At 41.1% G+C, this 19,238-nt stretch overlaps 1 protein-coding gene across 3 annotated transcripts in view; it reads right to left on the bottom strand.

Annotated features, from left to right (window-relative positions):
• TMTC1 (transmembrane O-mannosyltransferase targeting cadherins 1) overlaps positions 1–18,524 on the bottom strand; it is a 294,086-nt gene extending 275,562 nt beyond the window's left edge. For 2 of the 3 annotated variants that reach the window (XM_033222533.1, XM_033222534.1), the window contains exons 1-2: positions 18,037–18,524; positions 2,646–2,823 (exon numbers count right to left, since the gene is read on the bottom strand). In XM_033222533.1, coding sequence (XP_033078424.1) covers positions 2,646–2,823; positions 18,037–18,338 — 480 coding nt within the window. In that variant the 5' untranslated portion in view covers positions 18,339–18,524. The remainder of the gene's footprint in view (positions 1–2,645; positions 2,824–18,036) is intronic. The other variant, XM_033222535.1, reaches the window with a different exon arrangement.
• Between the last annotated feature and the right edge of the window lie 714 nt (positions 18,525–19,238).

Raw genomic sequence — 19,238 nt, 5'->3', positions numbered from 1 at the left:
CCCAATATGCTCTAAGCACAGATTTCCAATTGTATATGAAGAATTATTTGTCAGAAATAAAATACTGTCTATGGTTTTATAGTATAACATGCCATTGGCCCAGCATCACATATTCTATATGTCTAGTTAGTAGTAGTCTTTGATTATTTTTCTTCATATTCTATCCAAAAAGAACATTAAAAACTTAAGTATCTCTCTTATTTTTTCAATTCATATCAAAACTTTTTCATCATAATTTTAAATACTTGAAAGGATCTAACTGCCTATGCATTGTAGATATTGACATTTCAAAATGAGGCCATAATGTTCCTGTATTAAATCTGCCAAATGGAATCTGAACACTATGGCAAACTGAAGCTCATCATCTTCCATTTATCCAAACATGAATAGGTTCTTCTTTAATTGGTAGACACTTCATATCCTTTCTCCTTGAACTCATGCTTTCATTGTATTTCCCCCTCACCATTTTTGTAAATTACATAGTTATGCTTAAAAATATTGTATTTATCATCCTTCTCCCTACAATAAAAATATATACAATTAAATCTATATTTTAAATTTCTTTTGACCATGTCTCTAAGTGTTAAAATTTAAATTTTTGTATTACTATTCCAATTATTGTTAATTCATAGATGTTTGATATATCACAAATAAAGCATAAAATGATAAATAATTAATAAATATAAAAAATCACCTCTTAATAACCTAGGTATAGCAGATTTCTTTTCAGTAAGTTCAGTTGTCCATGGCTGAATCTTACCTTGTGTTAGACTATGACAGCAGGCAGCATTAATACCAGCTATTCCTAGCTTTCATCTTCATAGGCTGTTCACATAAATAAGTGAAAATGGAAGTAGACCTGTTACAGCAATGACTTTATTCTTTGAACTCCAAGGTATTGGCAAATATCACATAATGATCTATCACCTTACATAATTTTTAATGATCTAGCAGCTGACAATGTAATCAGGTCCTCCTTTCATTTGGTCAAAAGCAAAGAATTTAAACATGGCCACCATTAGAGTTACCTGTCATTACAGTCATTTACTGTCACAATTTCTTTTAAGTAAAGCGGAACGGCTTTACTGAAACTTGGCAATGGACTATTATGCCTCATACTCGCCCACTTAAAGTCATCTTGCTCAGTCTAAAATACTCACAAAGAGTTGGGAAAATGACCTTTCACAATGTAATTTTTTAAATAAAGTGATCTTTCTTCATCACCCAGTCAACATATATTTTTGTCAAAACTTTGAGCTTACAGATTTAGAATTTTGTTGGTGGAAAATGCCCATCATATAGCCTAACTGGCAAACCAGTCTTCCTCATCAAACCAACTGGTTAAATCAGACTTCTGTGTCAATTTAAATAAACATATTATTATGCATCTCCATGACAACTATGTCACTTCTGAATTCAGAGGAGAGAGAAGGGAACCACCATGACATCTTTACTGCAGGTGTGTTCTCAGGCAGATCAGCTTCAGGGAAGCGTCCAGAGAGATACAAGCTGAGGCTCTGGAAAAGAGTCTTGTAAAACTGTGGTGCCCATGGACCTCTTATCAAGTTTTCATCTACCCCTGGCCATGCACATAAAACAAACCAGCTGTGTTCACCGAGCTGGGAAACAAAGTAGCTTTAAAATGCCATCTGATTCATGGAATGATTAAATAAATATTTTAAAGAGGGCCATAGCTATCAACACTTTTTTTTTTTTTTTGAGATGGAGTCTCACTCTGTTGCCCAGGCTGGAATGCAGTGGTGCAATCTTGGCTCACTGCAACCTCCACCTCCCAGGTTCAAGCAATTCTCCTGCCTCAGTCTCCCAAGTAGCTGGAATTACAGGCCCCCGCCTCCGCGCCCAGCTAAAGTTTTTCGTAATTTTAGTAGAGATGGGGTTTCACCATGTTGGCTAGGCTGGTCTTGAACTCCTGACCTCAAGTGATCTTCCCGCCTCAGTCTCCCAAAGTGCTGGGATTACAGGCATAAGCCACCACACCCAGCCAATCCTTTTAAAGTAAATTTTTCATCACCCACGCAATAACTGCCCTTCCTATTAAGTAACTTGGGAAACAATATATAAGGTTCCTAAGTCTGTCTTTCTAACTTGAAGAATGTCAGTCTAACTTTTTATAGTACTTCCCCAGCACTTACAGTTCTGCATAATAAACATTATAAAATAAAGCAGGGTGAGAAAAGGTAAACTATAAATGTGGAGCAGGAACAATGACTCAGCACGCTAAGTGTCTCAAATGGCCCTTGCTGTTTAAAACACATTAGGACTTAAATTATCTGCAAATACAAAACTGAACAAACTGTGGCCATTCATTACTACCTGTAATAATAACAGCAGTTATTTAGAAAAGCAGTTAAATCCAAGAGGTGCAATAAAACCAATTTGAACATTCAAAAGGAAAAGTTGTCAAACAAAATGATTTATATATAAAGACAAACACTTTAGTAGAATTAATTCACGTGGTTTTGAAAGGGAAAAAAGATCAGCTTAGTTTATATGTATATATCCATATACACACATATCTACATATACACACATATTTACATGTATATATATGTGTGTGTGTATACATATATACACACACACACATACTCATATTCATTATTTCACTGAGATCCAATTACACTTACCGCCTCAGTATGAATAGGATGCACAGCGAAAAGCAATGCCGTTACAAAAGCAAGTCCACGATTTTTGAAGACAGTTTTATCACAGGTGTACATCAGCACAAGAGTCACTAAGCAGTGCAAAATTACATTTACTGCATGAAAGTAGAAAGGGTTCATACCAGTCAAAAATATGTTTAGCCTGTAAAAAAAAGAAAAAAGAAAAAACTGCATTAGCTACAAACTCAACATAAGCACAGGAAAACAGACGGAATCCACCATTTAAAAAGATAAGCTATTAGATTAATGATTTTTAAATGATACCCAACGTTGGGTTATTTTTTATCTTTGGGTATGTATCACATTTTTCCTATTTCAGAATTGTCCCATGTGCAGAAATCCATGCATATACAACACAATATTATTTCAGGGAACTTTGACCTCACTGAGAAGGCAAGCAAACAGGTGCTGAGCCTGTTTTTCCATCACTCCATGGCTAATGCGAATACGCCCCCTTAATATTCTTGTTTTCATTGCTGGCTCTTCCCAAGCAACTGAGTGTTGAAAGGGAAGTCCCAAGCGCTGTGGGTCAGTGCCACATATACCGGAGATGAACAGAAACTATGAAACTACGATTGTAGTCACAGTTGGGACAAATGAGGCATTGGTCCCACAGTTGGGACAAATGAATGTGTTCTCTCAACCATGGTGCCACCAGGAACCAGGTTTCTAGATTATGCACCTGGAAGCATCACCTAATTACCACCCCACAAAGGAAGCTTTAGGGAACCTACATGCTATTACCAGCTGCAGCTGAAATGAAAAGATGAGCAAAAGCATCATGTTCCAGAATGTGTATTAAATGTTTTTAACATAAATTCCCACAGATCTCAGTACCTGATTTCTAAGACTATGATAAATAAACTAAAAGAGAACCACAAAGGGAAGGAAAACCAATTGTTCAACATCTTAAAAAAATACTTTCATGAGACAGAAATGCAGAATAGAGAGACTTTTGAAGGTTGCCTTAAATTTAATAACACGACATAATATACCCAATTGATTCTGTGGGGTTACAGAAAAAATACACTTGCACAAGATGATTCTTTCCAGGGAGCACTGACGCCCTAAGTGGTACTGCCTACAGTTGTCTGTATTCTAGTCCATTTTAACAAAACAACAATCCTAGGTCTTCAATTCTCAGGCCTTTAATCTGCTTCTCTTATAGAAACAGCTCCTCTTTGCCAAAACAACTAAGAATGAAAAAGTAAGCTTTAGAGATGACATACGCGTATTCTAAATAATTGACGTAATTCATGCACAGCTTTAACCTACAGAATTTTAAACATCTCAAGATTTATTTGGACATATGAATGCAAATGTCATAGTTACTAATAAACTCCATTTTCACTCCCACTGAAGTAATCAGAGTCTTCACTAAGCCTAGAAAACTAAATTGTTGTATTGGATCCAACTCCAGGGCTCTGATGCAAGATTTGACTCAGCTGTGTGTTGGCAGCCTCATTCATTAGTCTGCACACACCCCAGCATCCTCAATACAGAAGCCTGGTGGGAAATTTGCCCATCCAGAGGGAAAAAGGAAAAGGCAGTGGACTAGAGAACTCACAGGTCCAACTAAAGCAGGGAGATCAGCATGACATTCCTGGATAGAAACACACATGAGGCGGCAGAGCTGCTTGAAATCAGAAGACTTGGGATGGCAGAATTGTTAAGGAAGAGCAAGACCAAGTCCAGGTCCCTGGAGTACTTGGATGCAGTTCCCTAACAGCCCATCCCTCTGAGACTGATTTTACACTGAGTTCTACTTCATCAGGCTGAGCTTTCCAGACCAACTAAGCCATTCATTTAAAATTCATTCATACCAGTGACAAGGATGACAGAAAACAGGCAATCTGACATCTGACTGGTAGGTGTCCAAGTTGGAAGGTCTCTTGGTTGGCGACATGCATTGGAGGCTTTAAAAAGGCATGCACTTTTGCCTGAAAATTCCACTTCCAGGAATTTTCCATAAGGAAGTAACCAGAAAAGTTTATATAAAATACAAAATATATATAAAGTATATATGTAAATATATAAATACATATATATGTACATATACATAGAAAAGATGGAAGAGTGAATGTACAAGAATGCGTCTCACAGTGTGAATTATAAAAATGGCAATAGTGAGAAAGGCAAGATATCTAACAAGCCAAATCCTTGAAAAATTTGACTATTCCCGTGGATCCTAAAATTTAGATAATAAATTTGGATTACAAATAATAAAAAAGAACAAAAGGCTTATTTTTGCAAAGTATTTATTATTCAACCATTTGAAAAATAAAAAGCATCATGAAAGATGGCATTATTACTATATTACCATACTCTTATCAGAGTATTTAACATATATTCCTTTCTCCTTCCAAAAACAGTATAAAATGGTAGGCATGAGTCACCTTTGTAGTTCATATGCATCATATCTGAAAATGTCGAGGTGTTATCCATGTTATTTCTTGAACTTAGTCAAAATCTTAAAAAATACTTCTGTGAGACAGACATGCAGAAGAGACAGACTTCTGAAGGTTGGCTTAAATTTAATAACAGGACCTAATGTACCCCATTGCATCTGTGGGGTAATAGAAAAAACACACTTGCACAAGGTATGGTTCATGCATCAGAAGCTTAAAAAGGTATACACTAGAATTCAATTAGATCCCAAAATATAAAATAAATTGCTGAATGAGGAGCCCCCGCAGTAATGACATAACGGTATGAAAGTCCCTTACCTGGAATCTAACATTGGTGAATCTAAGCTTTAAGAAATCACCCTGAATCTGGAGTTAGGAGTATATTTAAAATATCTAAAAAGATGGAGAGTGAATTCTTCAAATTACAGACAAGTGAGCTTGAGATAAAACGCTAACAAAAGCTTCTAGCATACCCTACATGTGATCACAGAGAAAAGAATATCTGATTCTGGGAGATAATATGGGTTCACAAAAAGGGGGTTCACTGATTAGCCTCATAATTTAATAGAAAAGGCGATGTGATGGATGCATCACATCTTTATTTTAACAAAGGCATTTATCAAAATCTCTCAAAATCTCCCTGCAAACAAGATAGCCTAAGATAGATTTGTAGCAAACACCAAGAGCAGTGAATAATAAATCAATGTCTCCTTGGACTAAGATCTCCAGTGTATGTCACAGGGTTCTGATATTACCTCTGTATTTTCCAATATTTTTATCAAAGTTTCAATGAAACTATACAGTGTATACTTATAAAGATACAAAATGCCTTTATCTGGAAAGGAAAGTTAATGTACCAGAAGAACTAACTGACATTCACAAAGAGTTTAAATGGCTGAATTGTTAACTAATTCTAACAGGATTAGACAGAACAGTGGTAAGAGTAAAGGCTCACATGGGGATATAAAAGAACAAAATACTTGCAATCTAGATTAAACTGTACATAGGTTACTGCTCTGGGGCTTTTGCCTTCAACACAGAGTTAACGTGTGTTGGTTATCAAAACAGACCAAACCAGACAGACAGGGAACTGCACAAGTCAAATAATTTTTCATTTCAATTTACACAATTAGGTATTTATTAAGTATATACTGTACATACTACATGTCAGATATGATTCAGGGCCCAGAGATACAAAGAGAAGTAAGATGTGGCATCTGTTCCCAAAGAGTTAATAGCAGAGTAGGGGCAGACAAGGTAATTAAACAGCTAATTCAATGTTAAAGAATTCTGGCAGTGAAAGAACTTACCAGGTGCAGAGATGGGGAAGAGGGAGGTATTCTACCTGAGGATGGGAGAGGCAACATAGGTGGTATCCAATGTGGGGCAGCAGACCATCAGAGTGCTTTTTAAACACAGAGCACCTTCACAGGAGAACTTCAGGATGCTAAGGGGGTAGGGAAGACCCTCAGAAATGATGCCTCTTGAATGTAGCTTTGAGGAAATGGAAGATGCTCAGCCTAGAGAAAGATGACAGAAATGATGCCAAATTCTCCAGGGGAAAAGATATTTGCCATATTTATGGCTATATCCACAGTGTCTAGCACAATGCCTCATTCATGATTATCACACACTAAGCATTTGGATGAATGAATAAACATGAATGAATGAAAAGCAATACTAAAGGAATGCACTTATTCTAAGTAGCTCCCTAAGGGGAAACTACAATCCAGTAAAGATGTTGCAAACTGGCTTCACAAAGGCTAGGTTTAGCCTGCAGGTTGTTCTGTTTTACCTTCATACCTCTTTTTTATGTACCAGGGTTTTAAAAACAGGTGGCTTCATATAAAAATTTCCAGCTTATCTTGAAATATTAGAAGACCTGACAACTCTGGGCCTACATGGTTGCATGGAAATATCTGTGTGCCCATCTCGAGAGGACAAGGGTGCACAATTTGCCGTAGTCTGTACCAATTCCTATCATATTTCTAACCTGAAGGCATTCATTTATCATTACACGCACAATTTTTTTTGTACAGTAAAGATGAAAGTGAAATATTTCTTGAACCTACATGACTATCACACATGGGCAATAAGACAGTCAAAATGACTCCTTGAAGAAAAATGGAAGAAAGCATATTTCTGGAAGAGGAGAATATTCCCATGTGCCTAAAATGCAAAGTATTACAACATAACCTCACATCCAGCTCACTTCACTCACTCTAAGATCAGCCTGACCCTTTAGCATTTCAATTTTCAACTTTTTATATGCAACGTACTGAGAGGCAGGCTTCAGCTCAAAGTAGGAAGTAACACTGAAGCTAGTACACATTTAAACATTTAAAATTATATCAGGTGCTTGGATAACCAGAAATGTCCACAAAGAAGTATAATGACAACTTACAAGAAATACCATCTAAAAAGAACATCTCAGGATCTATATCACCCTGAATGTACCCCTATGAAAGTACTTAACCAACTTTTTAAAAAATCTCATTAACTATATTCATCAAACATTTTTCATACACTATAGGAAACTAATTTCTTTTTGTTAGTGTATCCATCTCACTCAGCACACAATAGATTCTAAATGAAAATTTACTGAGCTTACATTAAGTTGCAGTTGGAAAAGATCACCTTTCCCTTTGGCTTTAAGAATCTCTGATTTTATTTGGTGTAGCGTTCATTCTTCATTTAAAACTAAGCCAAGCAGTAGGAAATAAAATATTTTTTTTCTGAAATAATCTTAATAGCCATCTCTCACTATATGAAAACCTTCCAGAGTTTGGTAAAAATGAATCCAAATCACCCCTTCTCCATCTGAACTCCCTCTGCCTTTCTGTAAAACTTCCCAGAAAGGTAGGGCCATGAGTTCTCAGATAAGCTAATTTGCAGCACTGCCATATCCCTTCCCAGGAAAGGGCATAGGGTCACACAATCTGGCACCAAAGGGGTTGTGGGGTGGAGAGAAAGGGAAAAGAAAGAGCTGTTGGCTGCCCTCTGCCTCCTCACTCGCACCACCTGGAGCTTAAGATAAATCCCATCACTGTCTCTTAAGTTTCTTCTTTGACAATAGCTCTGGTTTCGGAAAAAAACAAAACTAAACAAAACAAAACAGTAACAGTCTGTATTTGTGAAATAGAGACACACAGTAGGGAATATACTAGAGTCTTCCTCAAAAGAACCCCAACTCCGTGTCAATCAAATGGCTCTACCTCAAGGAACTGACATAGGTCTGTAAACTGGGTAAGACATCACGACTCTCCATGTGGTGACCCAAGCCTGATTCCTGGCCCTGAACCTGGAGCTTTTCCTGGAATAAATTTTAGCAAAACTTTAGAGGGCTGCCCCATTCCTAGGTACAACATGATTAATTGGCCACCACCAATGATTGTTGCAGGTCAAAACATTCTGATTATCACTGTGTCCCAGAGGCCCGTCATGATCAAGGCATTTACCTTGTCTTTGGCAGCTAAGCTCTGCCACTTGGTCTTTGGTACTCCACGATCCCAACACCCCATGAAGTCAGAAAGTTCACCTCAATGGAGCATCTCCTACATCACACCTGGCCTACAGAAGAGATCCACCAAAGAGCTTCTCGAAGTTGCAGGTGCTCCTTCACCAATGTAATTCTCAATGCCTCAGAAAAGGGAAAGTCATCTAGCCCTAGCTGGGAGTACAATGGAGGCATGAGAGGGTGTGTGTGCAGTTTGCATGTGATAAACGCATGACGGCATTCCTATCTCAATGAGCCTTTGCGTTCCTTTCTCTACATTATGCCTGGGAGATTCTGGCATCTCAACCTCATTAAACATGGGCCCCCATGAGTCCCAGTGGTTCTCAAGCGTCTTAATCATCTGGTGTGGTAGCTACAATTGTTGATTCTCTGATCCCATCCCAAGATATTCCAAGGCAGTAGATCTAAATTAGGGCCCAGAGATCTGCCCCAAGCAACCCAAGTGGTTCAAAGTCAGGTGATAATTCAGAACAGTGAGAGACAGGTCTCGAAGCTTAAGGAAAGGCTGCTAGGATTGCCCAGCTTTCCAGAAAAGCACAGATTTCTCACAGTAACAAAATATACATTCTTTTCCAAAGAAATACAAACCAGGGAAAATAAAAAATTAAAAGTACTCCTTTATTATCTATTTCTGGTGTCTCCAGTGATGGGTTCTCCAACACTTTCCACATGGGTTTCCACAGCCCAGTACTAAGCACACAGCACATTCTCCTGTCTTCCTCTATTACTGTTCATCTTTCTTTTTCCCAACCTCTCATCATCATTACAGATCTCAAATGCTTATGAGAGGTTTCCATAGTCTTCTTAGATCATTCAACCAATAAATAACAACATCTGGTTCTTCTCACTTTTCCTCTAAGGCAAATCCCCTTGGCCCTCAATCATTTTGGTTGCTCTTCTTCTGCATTCCCTTCAGTACCAGGAATAAATCAGCAAATCATCATTGCTTAATATATCTGAAGTACAAAACGATGTAGTTCCCAGGCACCAATGCAAATAATAGTCCAGAGGGGAAATTGACACTCTGCAGCCAAAGCAAAATTCATGGCTTTGATTTGAGTTCAATGCATCACATCCTTATCTGGCTATGAGGAATCTGCCACACAGGAAAGCTGCCCCATGGGAATGGAGATTATTGTCACTGTTACATTAGTACTAGAGTAATAATACAGTTATTAGAGTAATAACTGTACAAAAGAAAGGGTAAGAAAACTGAAGGCAGGAAGATCAGTAAATATATCTGGAAGGTAGCAAGTCCCAGAAGAAAATCCTCGGAAAGACAGCCAGCAAATAATAAAAATTAGGACAGACCAAGGCCAAATATTTTAGTTTTAACTGAGCTGTCAACTTTTAGCATTTTTTAAAAAAATATGTGTTTGGTGTTTGGTGGAGTGCTTGGGTATAATGCAGTTCTGACTTCAACTTCCCAAAATTAACACAGACTCCCAGTTGAGGGCAAAGTCGTCCACAAAACTCCTCACACTTCAGACATCAGCCACAAGTTTCTCAGGCTACTGGTACATCTGACCAACTGACTACATAATCAGGGCCTCCCACAACTCTCTCAGGTTTGATCATACATTGGAACAACTCATAGAAATTGAGAAACCCCTATACTTATGGTTATAGTTTTCTTATAAAGGTTACAAGTCAGGACCAATCAAAGGGAGAAACCTATGGGTCAAGGTCCAGGAGGGTCCTGAGCATAAATGTTCTGTTTCTACAGGATGCTTCACCCTCCCAGAATATCAAGGTATGATTACCTACCAGTGAAGTTCAAGCAAACTTCAGTGTCCAGAGTTTTTACTGGGGGTCCCAGTATGTAGGCATGATTGATTGAATCACTGACCACGTAACAATTCAATTTTCAGTCCCTCTTCCCTCCTAGGAGGTTGGGATATAGGAGTGATATCACATGCCTCACAGTCCCAACCCTCTAATCATATAATTGGTCTTTACACCACTGCCAGCCCTCATCCTGTAACCATCTAGGAGCCCACCATGAGTCAACTCCTCCTTAGCATAAACTTAGGTGTGATTCCAGGAGTCCATCATGAATAATAAAGAAACTCCTCTCACTTGGGAAATTCCAAGGGAGCAGAAGCTTCCTCCCAAGAATCCAGCATGAAGGTCAGAAAAAATCACTGTCATGTTAGTTTCCCTGGTAAAATATTTCCAGAGTCCTTGTACTCCATTTGATTCAACAAGGCCATTCCTCATCGAAAGCACAGGCATAGATGAATCTTAGGACCCTGAGATCAGAGTGTAGTGAGAACTCCCTATAATTCTGGGTTTTGAAGGTACAGCTGCTGTTTCTCGCCTTGAACTTTGCAGCAAGCATCCACCAAACATTTGTGCTGCAATCTGCCACCTAAGAAGAGTGAGATCCAAAAGTGCTACAGATCTTCATTCTCTACATAGAGTTGCAGTCCCAGCAAGTTACAATAGAAATTCAAAGTCATCCCTTTCAGAATCTCTCAGTAAACAGAACTCACTGGTATTCTCTGTATATATCTGAGGAAATTGCTAGTCTGCTTCCACTTTTCTCTTTGAGGAGAAAGAACAAAGGTAAATTAGCGAAAAAGTAAACCAAACAAACTTTTCTCTACATTATAATCATGTAGCCTTACCTTAATATTTACCTGAAAAATTTGAGCATTCACAAAAAGGATTTATTCATTCTTTAAAAAATTAATTTATTTTTAACTGACAAATAGTATTCCATCTTTCAATGGTAATTATTGAGTCCCTACTTTGCAAGCCAGGCTTAGTTCTAGGTGCTAGAGATAAACCTCATGGAACTTACACTGTAGTGAGGGGAGGTAAAAGTCATCAATAAAAATGATGCTAGACAAGCCCTGCACAGATCAGAACAAGGGTTCTGGAATGCTAGTGCAGAGAAAGAGGTGGAGATTGGTAGAATAGGCGTCAAAGAGGTAGCCAGGGGTCAGATCAAACAGGACTTCATAGTATAGAGACTATATCTTATTATTTGGGAAAGAAACACTGCCATTGTGTAGGTATGATCAGGCATTCCTTACTCCTCATTTTTTTTTCTTTTTTTTTTTTTTTTTTAACAGAGTCTCACTCTGATTCCAGGCTGAAGCGCAGTGGTGTGATCTCAGCTCACTACAACCTCTGCCTCCCAGGTTCAAGCAATTCTCCTGTCTCAGCCTCCTAAGTAGCTGGGACTACAGGTGTGTGCCACCACACCCAGCTAATTTTTGTTTTTTTAGTAGAAATGAGGTTTCACCATGTTGGCCAGGATGGTTTTGGTCTCTTGACCTAGTGATCCACCCACCTCAGTCTCCCAAAGTGCTGGAATTACAGGCAGGAGCCACCGCGCCCGGCCTCCTTACCCCCCTCTTTGAGTTGATGACATACTCAAAGTTAGGAAAAATATGAATGCAGCTCGAAAGAAAGACAGAAAATACACTGGTTGGTAATAATAGACTGCTTTGGAAGGTGACTTCCAAGCCTTCATTCAGGGACTCACCTATAAAAACCCTCATGAGTCCAAAAATATATTCCTCTCACTTTCCATCCCTCCTACACTACCAGACTGTAGTCTAAAGCATATCCTACTAGATTATAATCACAACCTCCTCCTCTTGACGCTTCCAAGATAACCTTAGGGTGGCATAAAATTTTCAAAGGCAGTTTTTCATTTTTCTTTATAAAATTTTTCTTGCCTCCAATCACGTTTGCCCTTGGTATTTCTGTCACTGAACATCCTAGACAATCTAGTCAAACATCCTAGAGAATCTTTACTTGTCACCTATGATAGACTTAAAAACAAATTTATCAGCTTTGTAGCAACAGGCTGTGTCAAAATGAAATTCCACAGAAGTCAAATGAAAAGGAATAGAACCAAAAGAAACATCACCATTTCTTTAAGGTTGTGGGCATGGAGGTTAGTTAGTGCTTATTTTCATGGTTGGCATATTATTTGTAACTAAAAGATGCAAACTGCTGCAAAAAACTTTCAAGATCAGACATTAAAATGCTGCAAATTCCTACAGCTGCACATATTACGACAGTCTATTTTTTAGCTCTGACATTTTAAACCACCCACTTTCACTCTTATGGTTTATATTACCATCAGAAGCTCTTAATAAAATAAAACATTATAGCGAACATAATCTAATAGGCTAAACACACAGGGAGAGAATCAGGAGTTTAAAGTTCTTTAATTTGCTGAGTTTCCCCATTTTTAACATTGAAAAATCATTAGTTCTTGCTTGTTGAAGCAGACTTCCACTTGCTTACCGAATGGAATGGCACTGTGAACAATTCAGCAGTATCTTCTTCCCAAGAGAAGGGGGGTATAAAATTAAAAAGCTAAGTTTATTTGAAACCATTCAGGACCATTTTTCAAGGGAGGTATTATGGATATCAGAGTTTGGTTCTGTGTCAATTCACTGTCTACAGAGTAGCTTAATACATTTCTCTTGATTTCAGGCTTATAAACAGGACATGGCCAGGGAAGGATAAAGAAGCAAAAAAAAAAAAAGTTACTCTTATGGAGTCACAGATGTTTTGATTCTGTACCACTATGGTCCAAAAATATTCCTGCATACCCTTGGGCATGATCTTATGAAAAGACTGAATCTGAGATTTGATTGGAAACAGAAATTCATTATAATTCTAAATTCACTTCAAGGAACACAAAGAGATGGTCATTTGTATCAGTTAAGGTTTCACTAGAAAAGCAGAGCCACCATGAGTGATTCAGAAGAAGGGATGTACTATGCGGATCTGACCTTTTACAATTGCTGGGGCTGGTTAGATCCCTATGCAAGTGTGATGCTTCTGTGTCTACAACCCAAGTTGAAAGCCGGCAGGGCAGCAGGGCCATTCTGGAAGAGAAGGTGAATGGACTTGAAGTAGGGGGAAGCAAAGGCAAAATGGAATCCACAAGAATGAACTAAAATACACGTCTGTTTCCCACTGCCTTTAAGGCTCCAACTTTAATAATGCAAGAGGCTTGCAAAAAGAATGGCACTCTTCCCTGCAGAACTGCATACATACCTGCACCATGATTCCAACTAGCTGAAAGAGGAGATCTGGAGAGCACTGGAGGAGCTGAGGGCCTGGGTGCTGCTGCAAATGAACAGCACGTTCACCAACATTTCTGTGACAAACTGCATGAGGCCTGGCAGCAACAAAACCTATGCCAACCTTCTGAATGTGATCTCAGCCACTTCACTTTCATCTTCCAAATCTTGCAGAAATTTTTCTTATGGTCAGTCCTAACCCAGATCATCTTGCAAAGGCAATTCTAAGAAACCCAGTCTCAACTTAGCTAAAGTGACATAGTGCAAAATCACCATATCTTGGTAAGCTGCTTTCATATTCCACTGTCCCATCCCCTCAAAACTGGTAAAAGTAGATGGTCTGTAACCTATTTCCTCATTTCAAATTTTAGCTCATTTCTTATTTGAAAAAATATATAATTAGTATCTTTACTACCTAAGCAAGCACTTTCATCATTTATTAGTACACAAGGAAGCACCTTTATAGCAAAAAGTATTATGCATCTATAAATTGCATTTATTCTTAAGGAAATTTCTAGCTCTCAGTATGTGTGACATACATTCAGTGAATCAAAAATCAACTTATGTTTTAATAAAAATATGTTTGGAGTTCTGCACTGGGAAAGGTCCTGTGAGGAGAACAAAAAGACAAGCTACAGAGTGGGAGAAAATATTTAGCAATCACATACTTGACAAAGTACACATGTATCTAGAATATATAAAGAACTTCAATACTCAACATTAGAAAAAAAAAAAACCTACAAATGGACAAAAGATACAAAGGCACATTTACCACACTCTTTGGTTTAATATTAGATGTTTAATAACTTCACTCATTAGGGAATGGTAAATTAATGAGGTACATATAGAGGTGTGATATCATTACATATCTATCAGAATGGCTACAGTAAAAAACAGCAACAATACAAAGCGCTGGCGGAGATGCACAGAAACTGGATTACTCAGACACTGCTGGTAGGAACATCTGGAAAACAGTGTGGCAACTTCACATAAAGCATATAAACATGCAGCCATCACATGACCCAGCAATTGGACTCCTGGGCATTTATCCCAGAGAAATAAAAATTTATGTTTACACAAATACCTGTACGTGAATTTGTATAGCAGCTTTATTTGTATTAACCAAAAGTTGGAAACAACCCAGATGTCCCCAACAGGTGAATAGTTATACAAACTGTGGTGTATCTATACAATGGAATACAACTCAGTAATAAAAAGGAACAAACTATGGATACATGCAACAGCCTAAAGATTCAGAGACACGCTGAGCGAAAAAAGCCAATCTCAATAGGTTACATACTACGTGACTCCATTTATACAACAGTATTAAAATGACAAAATGATAAAAATGTAGAATAGATTCATGGTTGTTATGGATTTGGGTGAGGGGATTATGGATTAGGCAGTTGTTAAAGATTAGGTGTCCATGACTGCAATAAAGAAGTACCAAGGATCCTTGGGATAGAACTGTTCTGTATCTTGACTGTGGTGGTACTCTCTGAAATCTACACATATGATAAAGCTGCATAGAACTAAATACACACTTAGTAAAATAAAAAAAAAAATAGAAGTACATATAAAATGGGTGAAATCTGACTAAATGCTGTAGATTGCATCAATATCAATTTCCTGGTTGTAATATTATACCATCATAATGCAGGATATTACCATTGGGGGAAATGGATAGAGTATAAGGAATTTCTATATTATTACTCAAAACTGCATGGGAATGTACAATTCTATTTTTAAAAAATTTTTTAAAAGGGGTTTGAAAACTCAAAGTTTTGCTCAAACAAGCATAATTTAAGATACAGTTAAAATTGTTTACACAGATTTAAAGGGTCCCTTGAATTGTGTTTTCACTATCTAAAATGAAAATCATAAAGACATAATCTATGTGAAGCATCTAGGCCAATGCTTGGTTCATAGTGAATAGTTAATAAATGTGGCTTTCTGTTCTTCTTTGTACCATCCTGTAGACTTGTGTGGGTCTAAAGTCGTTGATGTCCTCCAGCTTCATGCTATCGCACTAGAAGATGCAGTTTCACCTTAGGTGACTATAAAGAAAGCTGTCCAGTCTTATTTAAATCAATGCATGTGCGCACAGAAAGACTACTTAACGTTCTCTTTCTGAAGAGGCAGTTATCTCTTTCCAATTAGTGCTGTGTTGCTCCTCTAGATTTGCAACTCAATCTTCTCAAAAAACAAGTGTATCTTTCACAGGCAGTGGCATATAATATACAGCAAGCTATGCCTCTTAGATACCAAGCTGCTTGTTACAATCAATGATTACCACAAGAGTCCCTCAGCTCTCTTCCTCCTAAACCCCCCAACTCTCCTTTGCCCTTGTTCTGTCAACCCCTAGCTAATTTTCCTCTTAGTCAATGGTCTTACTTCTTTGTCTACTCTCTCCACCCCTCCCTTCTGCTGTCTGCGTTATGAAGAAAAATAAAACATTTTAGGTGAGGTGCAGTGGCTCATGCCTACAAACCCAGCACATTGGGAGGCTGAGGCTTAAAGATCGCTTAGCCAAGGAGTTCAACACCGGCCTACACAACACAGGAAGATCCCATATCTACAAAAAAATTTAAAAATATATCTGGGTGCATGGTACGTGCCAGTAGTTCCAGCTACTTGGGAGACTGAGGCAGGAGAATTGCTTATGCCCAGGAGTTTCAGGCTCCGGTGAGGAATAAACATGCCGCCGCACTCCAGGCTGGAGGACAGAGTGAGATCCCATCTCAAAAAAAAAAAAAAAAAAAAAAGAGAAAAAACAGAGAAAAAGAAGAAAATCTTCTAGAAAGTCAAGAAGTGAAAACACCCTTCCCCACTCTCCAGCAAGTAGGTACAGGCATATGACTCTGCCCTTTTTAATTGAAAAATACTCAGACCTGTGACCAGGATGGTCTCCATGGCTGTTACAAAGACAGCAAGCACATCTCATGCTGTGAATTTGCACACCTTAAATTAACCAACAACCCTGACGGTAATAAATGAAAAAGCAGGTCAATCTAGAAGTGAAACATTTATATTCGTCCCAAGGAGATTTTAAGAAACATCTGGGAAACTGAATAACGATCGAGGTTAGCCGAGGTGATCTTTCAGCAGAAAACCAGAACAACTTTCTAAGAGGACAAATGTCTATAACATATTCTCTTCAAAGTCAAATATGTAATTTTCTCACTCTCCTTAAAAACACTAAACTTTCAGTGGAAAACGTAAGTCAAAAGCCCATGAATTGTTGCCGATTGCTATGGTTTCCTTTTCTAAGTCATCAGAGACACCTGTCAAGAGGCCTAAGCTTCTCAGCCAGAGCAGGCTTTTCAAGCTGCCAACCCAGTCTCAAATAATCATTACCATAAACACGGGTTCCTATTACACCCGTTGGAAAAAGGCTGAAAACGCCGATAATAGCGCACCAATATTATTTCAACAGTTTTGACCGGCGCATTAAAATGAGCTTAAATGCTGAGCCACATTATAAAGGGTTGAGTCAAGCTCCTGATTGTGTAAGATAGCACTTCCCTCAAATGAGCGCTTCTCTTCTTTCCTCAGAAGCTAGGCTTCTTTTTAAATTAAAGAAAATACTCCACCCCACAAAAACCTGGCATATTCTCGGTTCCCTTTACACTTATTCACACCAGAAACGCTGAATCACGATTCCGAGGTTGTAAAAGAAAAACTATTTCGGCTAGGACCCCAGGGTCCCTGGAGAAGCCTAGGCTCTGCGTTACTTCTCTCTGCACCTTCTAAAGTCTAGATGCAGAGCGGTCTGGCAGATTGGAGAGCCTCGGGGAGCAGCCAAGGGTGCAAGGCGGGGGCTGGGGGCTGGGGAGACTCTTCAGCTCCCTCTCCTAAACCCACGCAGCCCTGTCAGCTCAAGGCTCCCGCCTCGCCTCATCTGAACGAAATCCTTAAGGGGCTGATACATTTCTCATCTGCAAAGCTGCCCAACAGCCTCCGAGAAATTCTCAACTTGGAAGCATAGCTACCACCGCCACCCCTCCGGAACCCTCTAGGTCCGCGCTAGTCCCACTTGGTCACGATCCGGCAGACGATGGGGTGCGGAGGCGGTTCCACCAGCCCGCTCCCAGCCCTGCCTAGAGAGAGAAGCCCGCTGAGAGCGCAGACACTTGAAAAACTCGATCCCAACTCCCCAGCCGGCGCCTCCCGAACCGCCCCGAGAGCCCAGATAAGCCGGGCACTGGATCCCAGAGCACAGTGCCATGCACATCCTGGAGAGGAGGGAGGTGTGGAGGGAAAGGGCGGCAAAAATGAAATGTCCCCAAGTCAGTTCCGCAACTTCTCCCGGACCGAGGGACGGGCGGAGGGTAGAGGAGGCAGCGGCGGCTAGCGCGAGGTGAGAGACTCACTTGAAGGTGAGGACGCAGAGCGGCCGGTAGGACTTGTGGCTGGTGTTCTCGGCCATGCCCTTGCCCCAGAAGTCGTTGGTGAAGATGCTCCAGCGGAGCGGGGCGCCCGGCCGCACGTCGGGGTTGTTCACGATCGCCCACACGTCGTCGTGCACGAACTCGCCCTGCAGGGAGCGGCCGTAGCACAGGCAGCTCGCCCCGGCCAGCAGCGCCGCGGCCCCGGCCGGCGCGAGCCCGCAGCCCCGCCGCCGGGAGGGTGCGCGGTCCCCGCCGCCGCCTCGGGCAGAGGTGGTCAGCACCATCGCGCCGCCGCCGCCGCTGCTGCCCTGGCCTCTCCCGGGCGTCTGGCATCCTCCCCTACCGGGGCCCCGGCGGCGCGCAGCGGCTGCCCGGAGGGGGGCTCGGGCATGGTGCTGCGGCAGCTGGACCCGCCGCGAGCGCCCCGCGCTCCGCCGCCTCCTGCGCCGCCGAGTTGGCCCAGCTGCAAATAAACAGCAGTCCCCCCGCCTCCCCCGGCCATCGCCACCTCCTCCGCCCCACTGCGCATGCCCGCTCGCTCTCTCCTCCACCCCCTAATCCCGGGACGCGGGCCGTTTCCCCCCACAGCTCGGCGCCCTCTGCCCCCAGCCCGCCTCGCGTGCAGGTGGAGCGGGGTTCGCCGCGCGCGGCAGCCCGAGAGCTGCGGAGAAGGGCACCCTGGGGTCCCACTTGCGGTGCCGGGCTGTGCTCACCCCCACGCCCCCGCCCCCATCCTTCTTCCCCGAACGAGGCTGGGGAGGGGCACATCTGGCGGACCCCTCCCTGGGCAACTAGGCGGGTTTAGCAGGTGCGCAGCCTGGAGCCCCCACACCCACCATCCAGGGTGAAAAGTGCCGCTGCTTCCCGGGAAGTTCCCGGCTTTTCAGCACCCGGGACAACAGCAGCGGTGCCCGGTGAGACGCTCTCCACCCGCCCCGTGCTCGCGTCCAGTCGCCGGCTGCGTGTTCTTCTGCCCGGGGTTTCTCTCACCCGCCCGGCGCCGCGTCCCGCAGACCCAGCCTCCTACGGAGGAACCCGCGGGGACAGGAGGCACCTTCTCCAAAGCCAGGAGAAGGAGTCTCCCTGGACAAGGACCTGCTCGCCCTGCCGGGGTGTGTTCAGAGGCGCCACTAACTCTTTAACTTGCCGCCCATTTCTTGGCCCGCACTTACGAAAAGTACCAG

Source organism: Trachypithecus francoisi, unplaced genomic scaffold (assembly GCF_009764315.1).
Source record: "Trachypithecus francoisi isolate TF-2019V2 unplaced genomic scaffold, Tfra_2.0 Lachesis_group11, whole genome shotgun sequence".
Classification (NCBI taxonomy): Eukaryota; Metazoa; Chordata; class Mammalia; order Primates; family Cercopithecidae; genus Trachypithecus; species Trachypithecus francoisi.
The sequence above is the reverse complement of the archived record's forward strand: the minus strand, read 5'-3'. Positions and strand labels throughout refer to the sequence as shown.